Here is a 16,005-nt window from a genome sequence, read left to right on the forward strand (position 1 = left end):
TTGAGAAATGTGATAATAGAACAAATCTAGGAGGATGGCCTACGCCTGATGTCATTTATTACATATGTATCTAAAAACTGATTTCTCTGTCATCCTTTGTGCCGCTATTTTCATGCCATAAATTTCCAGCTTTTTGTCAGAGGCCCTTCAGTTCAATATAGAGGAGTAAAGGTTTTGCGTGGCAAGAATTTATTTGTACTAAGTCTGCAATATGGATCATAAGGAGGCTAAAGCTCTATCAACTTTTTCTCTCTCTAAAATTAAAGAAAAAATCAGTCATTATTTTGTGGGAACCCAATACCCAAGTGCAATAATGCCACCTTAGGAAATAAAAAATAAAATCCAAGAAAAAGATAGCTATATGTCAGCTTAGACAAAATTGGCTTCCTCCCAAAGATATTTGACTTAGGAATCCCTTACCTCTCAATACTTTCTGTCATTTTCCCCCTTAACTCTTTTTTCTCTTTTTTTAAGTTCCTAGGCTCTTCGGTCCTCTAAGATTATTTACGAATTCTGGACTGAGCACCCTTGATTGGATTACTCTTTTTTGCACAATTCTCTTTATCAACCACCTAATTGTACTGCAAGAAAATCTTCTTTATGATCGAAAAAGCCGTGGAATAAAGCCCAATACGAACTTGTCCTTCGTCAAATGAAACCTTGTCCTTAAAAAAAGAAGTAATTCATTTAGATGAGAGGACGTGGTTATCCATGGAAAAGAGCATTAAGTTGGGAGATACCGACTCGAAATTACGTTTTTATATATATTTAAACTAACAGTTACCACTGGGTACTAAAGCAACGGGAATCTTAAACTCAATAAATTTCCGATTATGTCATACCCCTAAAAAGTTTGAGCAATCAATGATTTTATAATTTAATGAACCGGAAGATTAGCTTAAAATAAGCCCGTCTTCCAAACTTTCTCTCTCTCTCTCTCTCTTTCTCTCTCTCTCTCTCTCTCTCTCTATATATATATATATATATATATATATATATATATATATATATATATATATATATATATATATATATATCCCTTTTCTCTCTCTTGTTTTCTCGTCTTCTCTCTCTCCCCCTCTGGCAAGGTACCCTATCTTGAGGTTGGAGATAAAAGGGGAAAAGGGGGTTTGAAACGATTATTTTTGTTCGTTTTTCAACTTTAATGTCGTTGTTTACTTTCACCTGGGAGCTCGTTTCCGTATTTAATCTTTCACTGGGTTTTCAGTTCTACTGGGACTGTCCTGGATAGATCCTGTTTGTGAGAAATTGCACGGATAGCAAACCTTTGTTGAATTATCTGCCCTTGGACACTTGGAATGCGATTAAAGAATAGCATTGGCAAATGACTTTTATGTCATAATGACTTTTAATGTCGCTTGCTTAGACATTTTCCCCCTTTCTGACCCGCTTAAAGATCATATAGACAAACTTGTCTTAAATTTAATTTTCTTTATTTCGCACAACTGCTTTTTTAATTTTACCCAAATCAAATAGTTTACCAGTTTTTAAAGTTTCTACTAAGATTTTGTCCTGAACTTAGAAGTAACTCGTGTTTCAGCGATTGAGAAACTCATGGAAAGTGTTCTTTTTGCCACGCTAGAAATCTGACCTATGTTAAACTATGTCAATAAGTCGTTAGTATCGTTGTTTGTCCGTTTTTTAAGAGAAGCTACGTTTTAAGAGGTTGTATAATTTTTTTTCAAGAGAAGCTACGTTTTTAAGAGGTTGTATAAGTTTTTATTTTTCAAAAGAAGCTACGTTTTTAAGAGGTTGTATAATTTTTTTTCAAGAGAAGCTACGTTTTTAAGAGGTTGTATAATTTTTCTTTTTCAAGAGAAGCTACATTCCATAAGATTATGTTTTTTTTAGCAGCACCAGAAGAAAAAGCAACGGGTTCGTCTGATTGAATTTTGGATCGAAGTGGCCCGCGAATGTTTCAATATTGGAAATTTCAATTCTTTAATGGCAATTATTGCTGGATTAAATATGTCTCCCGTTTCAAGACTAAAGAAAACGGTGAGTAATGCAACATCAATATGGAGATATTGAAAACTTGTAAAGGTCCAGGCAGATGGAGACTTATAGATTGGCGAGAATTTATGAAACTCCATTTTGTCTTTTTGGACACCGAAAAAATTTAGCGATCGATGCTAATTCAGTTCAAAGCCTTTAGCTTTATCGATCGCCAAACGCTCTGCAATGTCTAAAAAAAAAAAAAAAAAAAAAAAAAAAAATGGTCCCTGAAGCCCACTAATGAACGAAAGCAAGTCTGGGAGTGTGACGGGTGTACATATTCAAAATAATTTGAAGAATTGGTGAGGTGCGCGAGAACTTCAAGAACTAGAACACGTTTTAAAAAATTTAAATTTTGAGTCCTGGGAGGGAAGGCACGGGCCCAAAGACTGAATTTGAATGCGTTTGACTGTTGTTGAGATTGTATTTTGAAATACGTTTATTATATTCCAAGAAAAAAGAGATTTCCCTTTTGTAACTGGTAGCAACCCTGAATAAATCGTTTTGCTGCATTCAAAAATGGAAAAATATAGCACTAGTTGGATACTAATATTTTGTCTGATAACAAACACTGACTGTCACTAATATTAAAATGCAAGAATAACATTATAAATACATTTTAGGAACTTAAAAAATATTTTTATATAGATTCGGTGTCAATTGTTTCATGAAACAGTTTCATGGGGGGTTCTTCACCCCCTCCCGAAATTCTTGTGTGACTCGTAAAAAAGCAACAAAATGCAAAAAAACAAATTTTATAGGTGTTTTGCAAAGTATCCCCCTCTCCCCCGGAAAAAAAATCCTGGATATGTCCTTGGTTGTCAGTATTTTTGAACTTCTGTGGAAAAATTTGATCATTTTGTTTACGAAATGTCCTCGGTATGAAACTTTAAATTTACTTAAGATTAATAATTAGCTAGCCACACATGTAGATAGCCAAATCGTTGGCATAAATTAACATTAAGAAAATGTGGAGCCTGATGATAAAGCGATGTAGAGTTTTTCAAAGAAAAGCTTGTGTTAACATTTTGTTTTTCTGAATATTTCTTCACTTGTTACCGAAAACAAAAATTTGAATTTTTTTTTGTGAGGAACACAATAAACGGTCAATAAGCTTTAGTTTTTTTTTTTAAAGACTCTTTCACAGAAAAACACACAGGCCCAAATATTGTATGCGGAATGTAGAATCGACTGGAAAATGGGGTAAGGATTTAACATTAGAGATAAAAGGTCTCCGCCAATGCGACCGCCCACATATATATGTTAGACGAATAAACTGTTGATACAAGTTAATTAAAAAAAAATTCCCACAAAATAAGTTTTTCAAAGAAAAGTAAAGAATAAACCGAAAATGAGCAAAAATAAAATCAAACGAACTACAAAGCGTGAAACTACCACAAATCAGCATCGATAAATAAATGAAACCCAAAACGAACAGAAATTACAATAAATAACTTAGTCAAACTCAAAACGAGCAGAAATTAACATGAGCTGGGCTCAAAACCCCTATGCCTTCCCAAGGCCAGAACATAATTTGCACTTTACTGAAAAAATATAAAAATATAATTATAAGTTTCTACGACAACGCTTTCTATGAAAACCTTGTATGTCCCCAGAGCATTACTTACCACCCTTGCCCTGAGGGGTTTGGGGTGGGGGGTTGTCCTCCTCATAGAACTAATTTCCAAAACTTTCAACTGCGTTGAACAAAATGGCTATCTCAAAATTTTGATGGGATTCGTTTGGGGAAAAGGTGGGCGTGAGATGGGCTTAGTTGCCCTCTAATTACTTTCAACTATTAAAAAGGGCACTAGCCCTTTGAATTTCCAATTGAATGAACCCTTTTTGAAGCTTCTGCGACAACGCTTTCTATAAGAACCTTAAATGCCCCCAGTTCATAACTTACAACCCTTGCCCTGAGTGCTGTGGGAGAGTGTCCTCCTCAGAAATAAAATTTTTGTGTCGAAATCAACTACGCTGAACAAAAATGCTATCTCAAAATGTTGATCGGATGTGTTTCGGGAAATGGTGGGCGTGGAAGGGGTGTTTGTTGCCTTACAATCACTTTCGACTATTAAAAAGGGCAGAAGCCACTCCAATTTCCAATTGAATGAGCCCTTTTCGAAGTTTCTACGACAACTTATTCGATACGAAGTGCCCTGGTCTAAAGGGAAAAAATAATAAATATTACATTGTGCCAACATCGTTCCTATATGCCCCTAGGGTATAACTTAAAACCCTTGCCCTGAGGGCAGTGGGAGAGTTTCCTCCTCAAAAAATAATTTTTTTCTGGAAATCCACTACGCTGAACAAAATGGCTATCTCAGAATTTTGATTGGATGTGTTTGGGGAAATGGTGGGCGTGGAAGGGGTGTTAGTTGCCTTCCAATCACTTTCGATTATTAAAAAGGGCACTAGCCCTTTCGTTTTCCAATGGAATGAACCCTTTTTCAAGTTTCTAAAAGCGCTTTCTATAAAAACCTTAGATGACCACAGGGCGAAACTTATAACCCTTGCCCTGAGGGTTTTGGGGGGGGGTGTCATTCTCAAAGACCTAACTTCCAGACACTTCAACGGTGCTTAAAAGAATGGCTGTCTCACGGTTTTTATCGGATATGTTTGTGGAAATGTTGGGCGTGAGAGGGGGGTTAGTGGCCCTCCAATCACTTTTGACTATTAAAAAGGGCGCTAGTCCTTTGAATTTCCAATCGAATGAACCTTTTTTGAAATTTCTACGACAACGCTTTCTATAAAAAACCTTATATGCCCCCAGGGCATAACGTACAACTCTTGCCTGAGGGCTTTGGGGGAGTGTCCTCCTCAAAAACATAATTTCTATCTTGAAATCAACTACGCTGAACAAAAAGGCTATCTCAAAATTTTTATTGGATGTGTTTCGGGAAATGATGGGCTTGGAAGGGGTGTTAGTTGCCTTCCAATCACTTTCGACTATTAAATAGGGGACAAGCCACTTCAATTTCCAATTGAATGAGTCCTTTTCGAAATTTCTACGACAACTTTTTCGATACGAAGTGCCTTGGTCTAAAGGACAAAAATAATAAATAATACATTGTGCTAACATCGTTCTTGAGGGATTTTGTATTTGTACCTATTGATAAAGCGAATAATAATTTTGCAATAATTTGTCAGAAGCTATATTGTGATGTTTTATCAAAGGAGCTAAGTACAACGAATACATATGAAAAGGTTCAACATATTAATAATAGTCTATTGAATGGAATAGAGGATATACTTTTTTCTAAATTTAATATTAATGTTAATGAGAGTGAAAAAAGTTTTCCTTTTTTATATTGGACGGCAAAATTTCATAAAAATCCCCCGAAACCACGCTTTATTGCTGGTGCAGCAAGATGCCCTACCAGAGTTGCGGTGACTGACCTTTCATGTATTTTAGGAGAAATTAAAATAATTTTAAGTCATATTGCTCGGGAATTAAAAAATTTTCTAAGTTTAATCCATATTGGAGTGTTAATAATTCATTTCAAGTAATAGATTCTCTGGCTTTAGTTTCAGCCAAAAGAATGGACTCATTTGATTTTACTACATTATATACAAATCTACTAATTAATTTAGTATTTGGAAATTTTAGAAAGATTATTAAGAAAGCTTTTCTTTTGTCTTATTTGGCTTTTTTAAAACTTGATACATATAATAAGAAGGCGAGATGGACTAATCACTTTAACAGTACCACTAGTTCAAAATATTACAACTTAGGTATGATTTATGATCTACTAGAATTTATTCTTTTTAATACTTTTATAAAATTTAATGGTAATCTATATAATCAAAGTATAGAAATTCCAATGGGGGTAATGCTAGTCTATTTATAGCGAACCTGTTTTTAAGCTATTTAGAATATGAATTTATTGATTGATAAAAAGAAACCAAGTAATATAAAATATTTGCTTTCAAATAATAAAAGATATTTAGATGACCATCTGGTGATAAATTGTGCAGATTTTTTTTAAGATTTCAAATAAGATATATCCACCAGAGTTAAAGCTGGAATCTAGCAATGGGAATAGCAATTATGACCATTTTCTAGATTTACATATTAATGTTACACCTAATAATGCAGTAGTTTTTAAAATATATAATAAAACAGATGATTTTAATTTTGAAATAGTTAATTTCCCATTTCCTAAAAGTAATATACATTCAAATATAACGTATTCATCGTATTTTTCCCGACTATTTAGATATGCGAGAATTTGTACTAATTACATCGACTTTAAGAGTAGAATTCAAATACTTAGTAATAAGTTAATTGTAAGAGATTTTTCCACCAATAAACTTGCTTGGCAATTTAAAAAGCTTAGTTTTTAATATAATCAACTTTTAATTAAGTATAATAAAAATTATCAAGATATTTTGAATGATATTTTGAGGTAGCTTGTTGGATGAATATTTTTTCTCTCTTTATAATTTTGGATTTTAGGGTTTGTTTCGATACATGCAGGTAATGAGTAACGTAAGATGTTTGGAAATCAGTTCGTAGGAATTGAGCTTGAAAGTGAAAAGTTTTTGGCTGACAGTTAGGGTTATGCAATTAGGGGAGTTATATTGGCTGAAGGATATTCTTTCAGAGTTGGGATGTTTTTACTTTGATTCAGTGCTAGGTTAAGGAAGAGATGGTTAAGGAAGCTTGGAAAAATTTTCTGGTACATTTTATATTTTTGGGTATTGTATTGTTCATAGATATTCCAAAGGTGTCAGTACATAGGGGTATGCCATATGGTTCCAGGGCATGGCGCGCTCATTTTGCCTGGGTAATGAAATTTAAGCGCCGAAACCTATATAGGCAATGACTTACACTTATTAATGCTGATTTTGCTCTATTTTGGATTTGATTTTCGGATTATCGGGTTGGATATGCTGTTTTGTCCTAGGTGATTCGATGGATTAGTAAGGTCCAGACCTTGTTCAAATGCTCATTTATCTCAGTTACTAAATTAAGAAGCCTTTTTTTTTTTTTTTTTTCAAATAATTAACTGTAATATATTATATGCCCCCAGGCTATAACTTACAACCCTTGCCCTCAGGGCGGTGGGGGAGTGTCCTCCTCAAAAACATAAATTTTATCTGGAAATCAACTATGCTGAACAAAATGGCTATCTCAAAATTTTGTTTGGATTTTTTTGGGGAAATGGTGGGCGTCGAAGGGGTTTTAGTTGCCTTCCAATCACTTTCGAAAATTAAAAAGGGCACAAGCCCTCCCAATTTCCAATCAAATGAACTCTTTATGAACTTTCCACTACAGCTCCTTCGATACGAAGTGCCCTGGTATGGAAAAAGAACACAAAAATAAATAATACATTGTGCCAACATCATTCTTTACTTAGGCAACGCGATTGCGCTGTTTATGATAGCCGTTATAAAAATAGTAGCCTAAGAGTCTAAATAACGCGGAATCGTTCCAAGAAGCTTTTTTTGTTTCAAGACAGGGTTAATTTCATCTGTTACAGGAAACACAAAGGCGTAAATATTAGATGCGGAATCTGAGATCAATTGGAAGACTGTGTAAGGATTTAGTGTTAGACAAACAAAGTCTCCGCCCATGCAACCGCCCACATAAACACGTCAGACCAATAAACTGTTGACAGAAATTAGGGTTATGAAAGTAGCAACGTAAGGTTATATATGATGTGGAATTGTTCCAAGACGAGGTTTTTTCGTTCTAAAACAGAGTATTTTTCATCTGTTACGGAATAAAGAGCTAAAATATTAGACAATCACTTTGTAGACATTATAATGTCTGCCCAGGATGTAATCACTTTACATCCATAAAAATCAGAAACTACGTCGCTCCTGAAGTCTTACCCTTCTCTTCATGTATTATATTGCATTAATAAATCTGTTTTTGTCATTTTGAATTTCTTTTTTTAAGAAAATATTCTTTCTTTATACTATTCCGTTTATTAGCTTTCCGATCGGATTTCACTCATTAATTACAGCTCTAATGTTTGCTATGGGAATGGCTCCAGTTCGCTAGAAGCAGTTTTGACTGGTGAAAAGATTTATATTTTCTAAGGCACTAATAAAAGAAGGAAGAACCGGCTGACAAATTATTGTTAGATTTTTCTTCTCTACAAGCTTGAAATATCAGAAAAAAAAGAATTGGGTTAATATTGAAAACAAAAAGAGCTGTTATAATACAAATTACCTATAACACAATACATAACTTTTTGAATTGGGGTGCGACGGTTAGAATAGGTGGCTGAAATTTTGAAAAGCAATAGCCAACTGGGTTTTAGGATTGTGGGCAAGTTCGTCCATATAGAGATATACAACATAAAGCGTTTCTTTGGAGAATGAAGGATCGGCAGGATGAGGGAAGATTCTAGGGCGTGGGCTCATGTTTTCCTTTTGTTGTCCTTCTTGTAAACCATGACCCATAGGACTCTAGTTGGGTTTCAGCCCTGGTGTCACTGGTTATTGGGTTTGGAACGGGGGTCAATTGTGTAACTTTGTATGTTTAGGCAGAGTCAACCCAGCTCTAAATGGGTATCTGTAGAAATCGGAGGGAAAAACACTGGATATATATATAGGCCTATATATATATATATATATATATATATATATATATATATATATATATATATATATATATATATATAAATCGATGTTGAATCTTGTTTGTCTCCATCCCATAAAACGATTCCCTTGTAAACCTCTTTTTAAGTTCTTTCTATATGCCCTTTTATAATTGGCATATGGAATGGTTTACGTAAATTCCAAAGATAGACGATAAACGTTGGTACATGGTCTTTATTAAATAACGTGAGAATACACATAGAGACAATAAGGTAGCACAAGAACAACTAGCTAAGACGAAGGCGAGAGATGGACTCCCTTTAGAAATGAGCGAAGAAAGTAACTTTCCTGGAACGGAAGTTCCAGCCCTGGGAACGACCCCTTTCCCACGACTAGCTTTTAGTCCCAAGAGCTCCCCCTGGACCGCTATCGTTGACGCATAAATGCCCAACTAACTAAGAAAGGAGATACCCGGAAATGCTTCTCGAATTGATGTTAAATACTTTACAGATTCTCCCCCCTGTTTTAAGTTAAATTTTCCAAATTTGGCTTATCCCCTTCTCATTAAACCCCCAAACTTTAATTGAATTCAAAACATTCCCTTCCCAAATTATTCACTTCTCACCTACTAACATTCTACAGCATGAACTAGTAAACAATTACATAATATAAACACTACACAATACTTGCATAAGTAAAAACTTACATAGTATAAACGAACCACACTAACAACAGTAGTCGGAAACTGGATATTTTAACACTTCATTTTTCTTTGTATACTTTAAAATAGACTTGTTCCCCATACCCCTGAATTTGATGAGGACAAGGAAAGTTGGGATTATGTATAAACTTTGAATTAGGGCAAAAGGAATGACCGGGAAAGGCTAATTAATCCTGAAAATACCAGCGACAAATAAATGAAGTTGCAGAAACTTTAAAAATCATACCATGATGCAATGACGTTAAGATATTATTCCCAATAAAATCCTCGGGGTTTTATTGCTGTGGAACGCCTCGGTTTAGACCTATTTGGTTTTTCTCTACTAACTTGTGGTTCGACAAATGGCAGTACTACTGTTGATATCTCTACATAACTATTAGCGCTACGCATTAAAACCATCCCGTGAGGCATCAACCTCATCTTGCGAGATATTACAACCAGCTCCCTCTCCCTGGGTAGCCAAACCGCCCTGCGAGGCATCAGTACCATCTCGCAGTGCAACAAAAAAAACATCCCGTGAGGCATCAGTTCCATCCCACGGGACCTCAAAACTAGCTCCCTTTTCCTGGGTAGCCAAACCGCCCTGCGAGTAATCAGTACGATCTCGCAGTGCAACAAAAAAACCATCCCGTGAGGCATCAGTACCATCCCACGGGACCTCAAAACCAGCTCCCTTTTCCTGGGTAGCCAAACCGCCCTGCGAGGAATCAGTCCCATCTCGCAGTGCAACAAAAAACCCATCCCGTGAGGCATCAGTACCATCCCACGGGACCTTAAAACCAGCTCCCTTTTCCTGGGTAGCCAAACCGCCCTGCGAGGAATCAGTACCATCTCGCAGTGCACCAAAAAAATCCATCCCGTGAGGCATCAGTACCATCCCACGGGACCTCAAAACCAGCTCCCTTTTCCTGGGTAGCCAAACCACCCTGCGAGGAATCAGTACCATCTCGCAGTGCAACAAAAAAACCATCCCGTGAGGCATCAGTACCATCCCACGGGACTTAAAAACCAGCTCCCTTTTCCTGGGTAGCCAAACCACCCTGCGAGGAATCAGTACCATCTCGCAGTGCCTTCTCATTATCATTGAGTCCAAATTTCACCCTCGTCAGCGCAGAAAGAAATTCATCGGAAAACGAAGACGTGTCTCCTTTCCCCACTATCTGTTCTATCTGTTCATATTGTATTGCAACCTTATACGCATCACCTAAACAAAAAAAATTCTGCACTATTCTCTAACAAATACCGTTTGTAGGACGGTCTGATCCACTCCTTGAATAAATTTAGAGCAAATCTTCCAAGAACTACACCATCATCCCTGGCTTCTAAGGACACCCTAAATGACCTTCCTAATCTTTGCATCCTTCTATAGAATAGATATACCCTTTTCCTTAAATTGAGCCACTCCTACAAACTCTGCAACCATTTTGCCTACTATTTTGCCTGGGGTATATACTACAAGTAATCCACCTTTTAAACTTGACAAATTTATAATCGTGGGGTCCAGATTCCCAAAAAAAAGGAGCAAAACAAACCATGGGCCAAAAATGACGCAAAGCTTTTGAATCGGACCAATTTAACAACAACTGAAATTTTTTTTAACTTTGCAACAAACTCAATTTTTGTAACTTTGTAACAAATTTTGTAACAAACTTAATTATTTTTCCACTTTCTGACTTTGTGAGTGGCTTTATTACTAAAAAAAGGGTCAATTAGCAATCCTATTACTTGGGACTGTTGAGGCTGTTCTATTGGAGGATTAATTGGGGTGGTGCTCAAGGGAGTGGGAGGGTTTGTTGGGACCCATGTCTTGATCTTTTGAAGGTAATCATAAAGTTCATCTTGATCGAAATCAGGATCATTTGGGTCAAATAAAAGAGGTGGAAATATGCCATTTCCCCTCCACTGTTTTACAAAATCAAAAGCAACCTTTTTGTTATATCCAGTTTCCGCCGGATCGAGAATAGGAATAAAAACTGACATATTGAGATTAAAATTTGCAAAGCAGTTATTCTAAAAATTTAAATATTTGTTTTAAACACCGTTCTTTAATTACGGACGCTAAATTTTGGGCAATAACTTCACTTCTAACAGCAAGGGTATAATAAAATTTACTGGGTTGTTTAATCGTGGTAAATCACTTACGAAAGATAGTCCTTTCCAGATCCAATTGTAGTTGGTTTCAATTAAATCACTAGCGTCAAATGTAGTCACAATTGAGAATTAATTTTCGATTATCGAATTCGAAATGTTAAATTTTGGTTGGAAACTGTCAAATGTAGATCACACGTCGACTGTATAAAATCAGGTAAAATAAACCACCAACCGTAGAATGGCTAAGTGAAGGTAGAAATCAACCGGAGACTCTCAGTTGTAGAAATTTTAATTAGTAGGTAGAAGCTATCGCGAGGGACTCCATATTAGGCATTCTGTAACAGCCTATTTCAAAATGTTCATTTAAAAGAAAGTGTTTCTCAAGAAGGCGCTTTGAAAAGAAGAAAGTTCAATAGCTCGTAACGTTTCGATGTCTTATTAATCAGTCTTTTGTAGTATTTGCAGCTCAATATCACATTCTGGTAGCGGGCGAAATACTCTTCAATATGTTGCCAGTATTTAGCATAAGATGTCGTAAGTACTTATAACGGTCACTCAAATGTCACTTGGAGGTTTTCCCCTAGTGATATATGCTCCACTAATTTTAACCGCTTGCCACCACTCTGTAAACCTCTTTTTAAGTTCTTTCTATATGCCCTTTTATAATTGGCATATGGAATGGTTTACGTAAATTCCAAAGATAGACGATAAACGTTGGTACATGGTCTTTATTAAATAACGTGAGAATACACATAGAGAAAATAAGGTAGCACAAGAACAACTAGCTAAGACGAAGGCGAGAGATGGACTCCTTTAGAAATGAGCGAAGAATGTAACTTTCCTGGAACGGAAGCTCCAGCCCTGGGAACGACCCCTGTCCCACGACTAGCTTTTAGTCCCAAGAGCTCCCCCCTGGACCGCTATCGTTGACGCATAAATGCCCAACTAACTAAGAAAGGAGATACCCGGAAATGCTTCTCGAATTGATGTTAAATACTTTACACCCTTTTCCAGATATTGAGATGGCCGAAATTTGAGCTCGATTAAGCAACGTTAACCCGTGCTACTCGTCGCTCAAAGTTTGAAAAAATCCAAATTTTTTGCCAAAGAGGTGACATATGGAGCCATAACTCCAGAATGGTAAATAAAAAAATAATTCACTTAATATCTCAAAAGAAAGCCAATGTTGTTTTTGAAACTTTATATTCTGTGCGTAATAGTCGTCATTTTAAGGAAAACAGAGTTACAACACTCTTTAGTCCCAATAACGCCACCTGGTATCTTTTGGAGCCAGTTTGGGGTATCCTAAGAATTTTACGGGTTTTTGCATAATCTGCCCGGAATCAACACTTTTTTTATTAAGAAGTATTTTGAAAGTTAATTTTCAAACATAATGAGTCTTTTGTTAAAATTCAATCTTTTATTCTATGGAGATTACCTGACTGGTTTACCAAAGAAAGTTCTGTTTGACAGGTAAAAAGGAAAAGGAAACACAGCATAAATATTGAACCTGGTAGACAGCATCTACCAGGAAATTGGGATCATGGAGGAAATGAACGTCCCTGTAGAAGTTCTACAAGATCCAAGACCATCTGAAAGCAAGAGGCAAGAGGATGAAAATTTCATTTGCTATTGTCCATTTTGTTAGATCGATGTAAGGTATCCGACGGAAATGCCACGACAGTTTTAGTAGCTACTCTAGAACCACTAATTTTTAACCCTCTTGTGTACAAAGTCTCGAAAACTTCATTACAGGCAAATGTTTCTAGAAAAGTGTACTAAAAAAAAATTATTAAGTAAATATTCCTGAAAAAGAGCCCCAAGATGTCCATTAGGACGGACAACCTGGCGTTTTAAAAAAATGACTTTTACCGGGCATTTAAAAAAATGAACAATGTGAGCGAATAGCTATTGCAATTTCATATGGCGAAAAGGAACAGTTGCTGGGAGTTCCTGCAAGAGCAAACAGCTCAGGAGAGGAGCGAGCCATAGCCGTATATGAATGCCTACATAAATGGGGTCTTTTCAACATCGTAAAGGCGATGAGCTTCGAAACTACAGCATCCAACACGGGAAGACTCAAAGGAGCATGCGTCATATTGGAGCAAATGGTAGAAAGAGAGTTGTTATACCTAGCTTGCCGTCATCATATCTTGGAAATTCTGTTACGAGGCGTATTCGACACAAAAATAGGATTAACTACTGGGCCTCATCCAGACATTTTTAAGAGATTTCTCACTGCATGGCGCAAGATAGACAAAGGAAAATACGATACAGGTAGCTGTAACAATCAAGTACAAAAGCAGGTACCTCCAGAAGTAATTGAAATATTGCTGCTGAGTTCGGAACAACATTTACTGAGAGCAACCCCAGGGATGACTATAAATAGCTATTGCAGTTGGCTCTGATATTTATTGAATTTTTATACGGTAATATTGTGGGTTTTAGAACTCCAGGAGACATTCATTACGCCAGGTGGATGGCAAAGGCTATTTACTGCTTTAAAATGTTAATTTTTTGCCGTCAATTTAAGATGTCTGAAGAAGAGGAAAGTTCTGTGCGTGCCATATCTATTTTTCTCGTTAAAATTTATTGTAAAGTTTCGTTCAATGCTCCAAAAGCTCATGTTGCACCGAAGCAAAATTTAGGTATTTTGCATAGTCTGCTAGACTATTAAGAATATGACAACGACATTGCAGAAATAGCCCTGACCATTTTTGAACCCTTTGTGGTATTTGAATGCAGAGTTGCTGGGAATCTTTTTTTTGATCCCACCATTACAGATGACGAAAAATTGTTAAAGGCTAATAAATTGCTCGGTAGCACTGATGAACCATCAGAGCAAAGTAGGGTTGCAAACCCAGAAGCCAGGAAAGAAAAATCAAAACAGACAGTTGACGGAGGATTGGTAAATTTGTCAACTAGAGAAACATTTACATTCTTTGACTGATTTAATATAAAAAAAGATTTCCTAAGACAACATTCAAACACCTGGCCTCAAAGTAATGGCTTCTGAGAAGGATTGAAAATTGTCAAAAAATTAAAAGTAGTTAATGGTATGGCTGAGCGTGGTGTTACTTTAATAAACGACTTTAACAACCTTCTGACAAAAGATAAAGGCCAAAAGCAATATTTTCCCCAAGTTGTAAGCAAACGCCGAATATTACATACTGACGTTTCACACAAGCTCTAACAAAAGTTCACTACTTTAACAAAAGCTCTAGAATATATTAAATAACAATGTAAAATTATCAACTCATGATTGTACTGCGTCTGTATCATTTTCGAGTCGGTTTTGTGTGTATTATATACATGACTTTTATATTTTAAAATAAAAATGTCATTAGAATTATCAGTATTACTTTTTTTATTATATTCCCGCTTTAAACTAAAAATATACCAAAAAAAAAACAAAAAAAACACAAAGTGCGCTCTTAGTGGTACCAGGTCACCTTTTTGAGGCTAAATACTTTTGTAATTCGGTTTGACTTAAAGTAACAACAGTTATGTATAGAATATAAATTTTGAAGAACAGTATTGGCTTTCTTTCGAGATATTAAGTGGGCTTTTTTCATTTACCGTTCTGGTGTTGTGGCTCATTATGTCAGCTTTTTGGCCAAAAATTTGAATGTTTTTTTAACTTTGAGCGACAAGCGGCACTGGTTAACGACATTTAATCAAACTCAAATTTCGGCTATCTCAATATCTGGAAAGGGGAATCATTTTCTGGTGTTGAGACAAACAAAGTTCCGAAATTTTTTCCCTCTATGAGATCCGGTCACCCTAATATATATATATATATATATATATATATATATATATATATATATATATATATATATATATATATATATATATATATATATATATATATATATATATATATATATATATATATATATATATATATATATATATATATATATATATATATATATATATATATATATATATATATATATATATATTATATATATATATATATATATATATATATATATATATATATATATATATATATGTATATATATATATATATATGTATATATATATATATATATATATATATATATATATATATATATATATATATATATATATATATATATATATATACAGGCTTCTATATATAGATTGTCATTGTCGCTTTTCTTCTAAAAGCAGACTATTTGAGCCTTTTCTTCATGTCATGACGTGCAAATAGACCTTAAATTAGAAGTATTGCCTTTGTAAAATTATATCTTTTTTTATTGGACCTTTAACTTTTACCTTGGCTTGTCTTTTGTCATTTTGAAAGACATGTCGCCGAACCTTTGTTTCTTTTAATTGCTCAGGTGGAAAACTTCTTTTTCTTCCAACGATTTATCTTGTCCAGATTTTTAATTTTACAAGGTATGGAAGGCATTGTCGACCACCTTTGTTTCCTTTAATTGTTCAGGTGGTGGGACAAAAACTTCTTTTTTTTGCCTTGGCTTGTCTTTTGTCATTATGAAAGACATATCGCCGAACCTTTGTTTCTTTTAATTTTTCATGTTGCGGGACAAAAACTTCTTTTTCTTCCAACGATTTATCTAGTCCATATTTTTGATTTTTAAAGGTATGGTTTGTATTGATGACCTTAT

At 35.2% G+C, this 16,005-nt stretch overlaps 1 protein-coding gene across 3 annotated transcripts in view; it reads left to right on the plus strand.

The window, feature by feature from the left end:
* LOC148952048 (ras-GEF domain-containing family member 1B-like) overlaps positions 1–16,005 on the plus strand; it is a 421,272-nt gene that overhangs the window by 381,047 nt on the left and 24,220 nt on the right. For 2 of the 3 annotated variants that reach the window (XM_089089511.1, XM_089089509.1), the window contains one exon: positions 1,873–2,019. In XM_089089511.1, the coding sequence (XP_088945637.1) occupies positions 1,873–2,019 (147 nt within the window). The remainder of the gene's footprint in view (positions 1–1,872; positions 2,020–16,005) is intronic. The other variant, XM_089089510.1, reaches the window with a different exon arrangement.

Source organism: Artemia sp. Qi Xiang Cuo, chromosome 5 (genome assembly GCF_049724085.1).
Source record: "Artemia sp. Qi Xiang Cuo chromosome 5, ASM4972408v1, whole genome shotgun sequence".
NCBI classification, from domain to species: Eukaryota; Metazoa; Arthropoda; class Branchiopoda; order Anostraca; family Artemiidae; genus Artemia; species Artemia sp. Qi Xiang Cuo.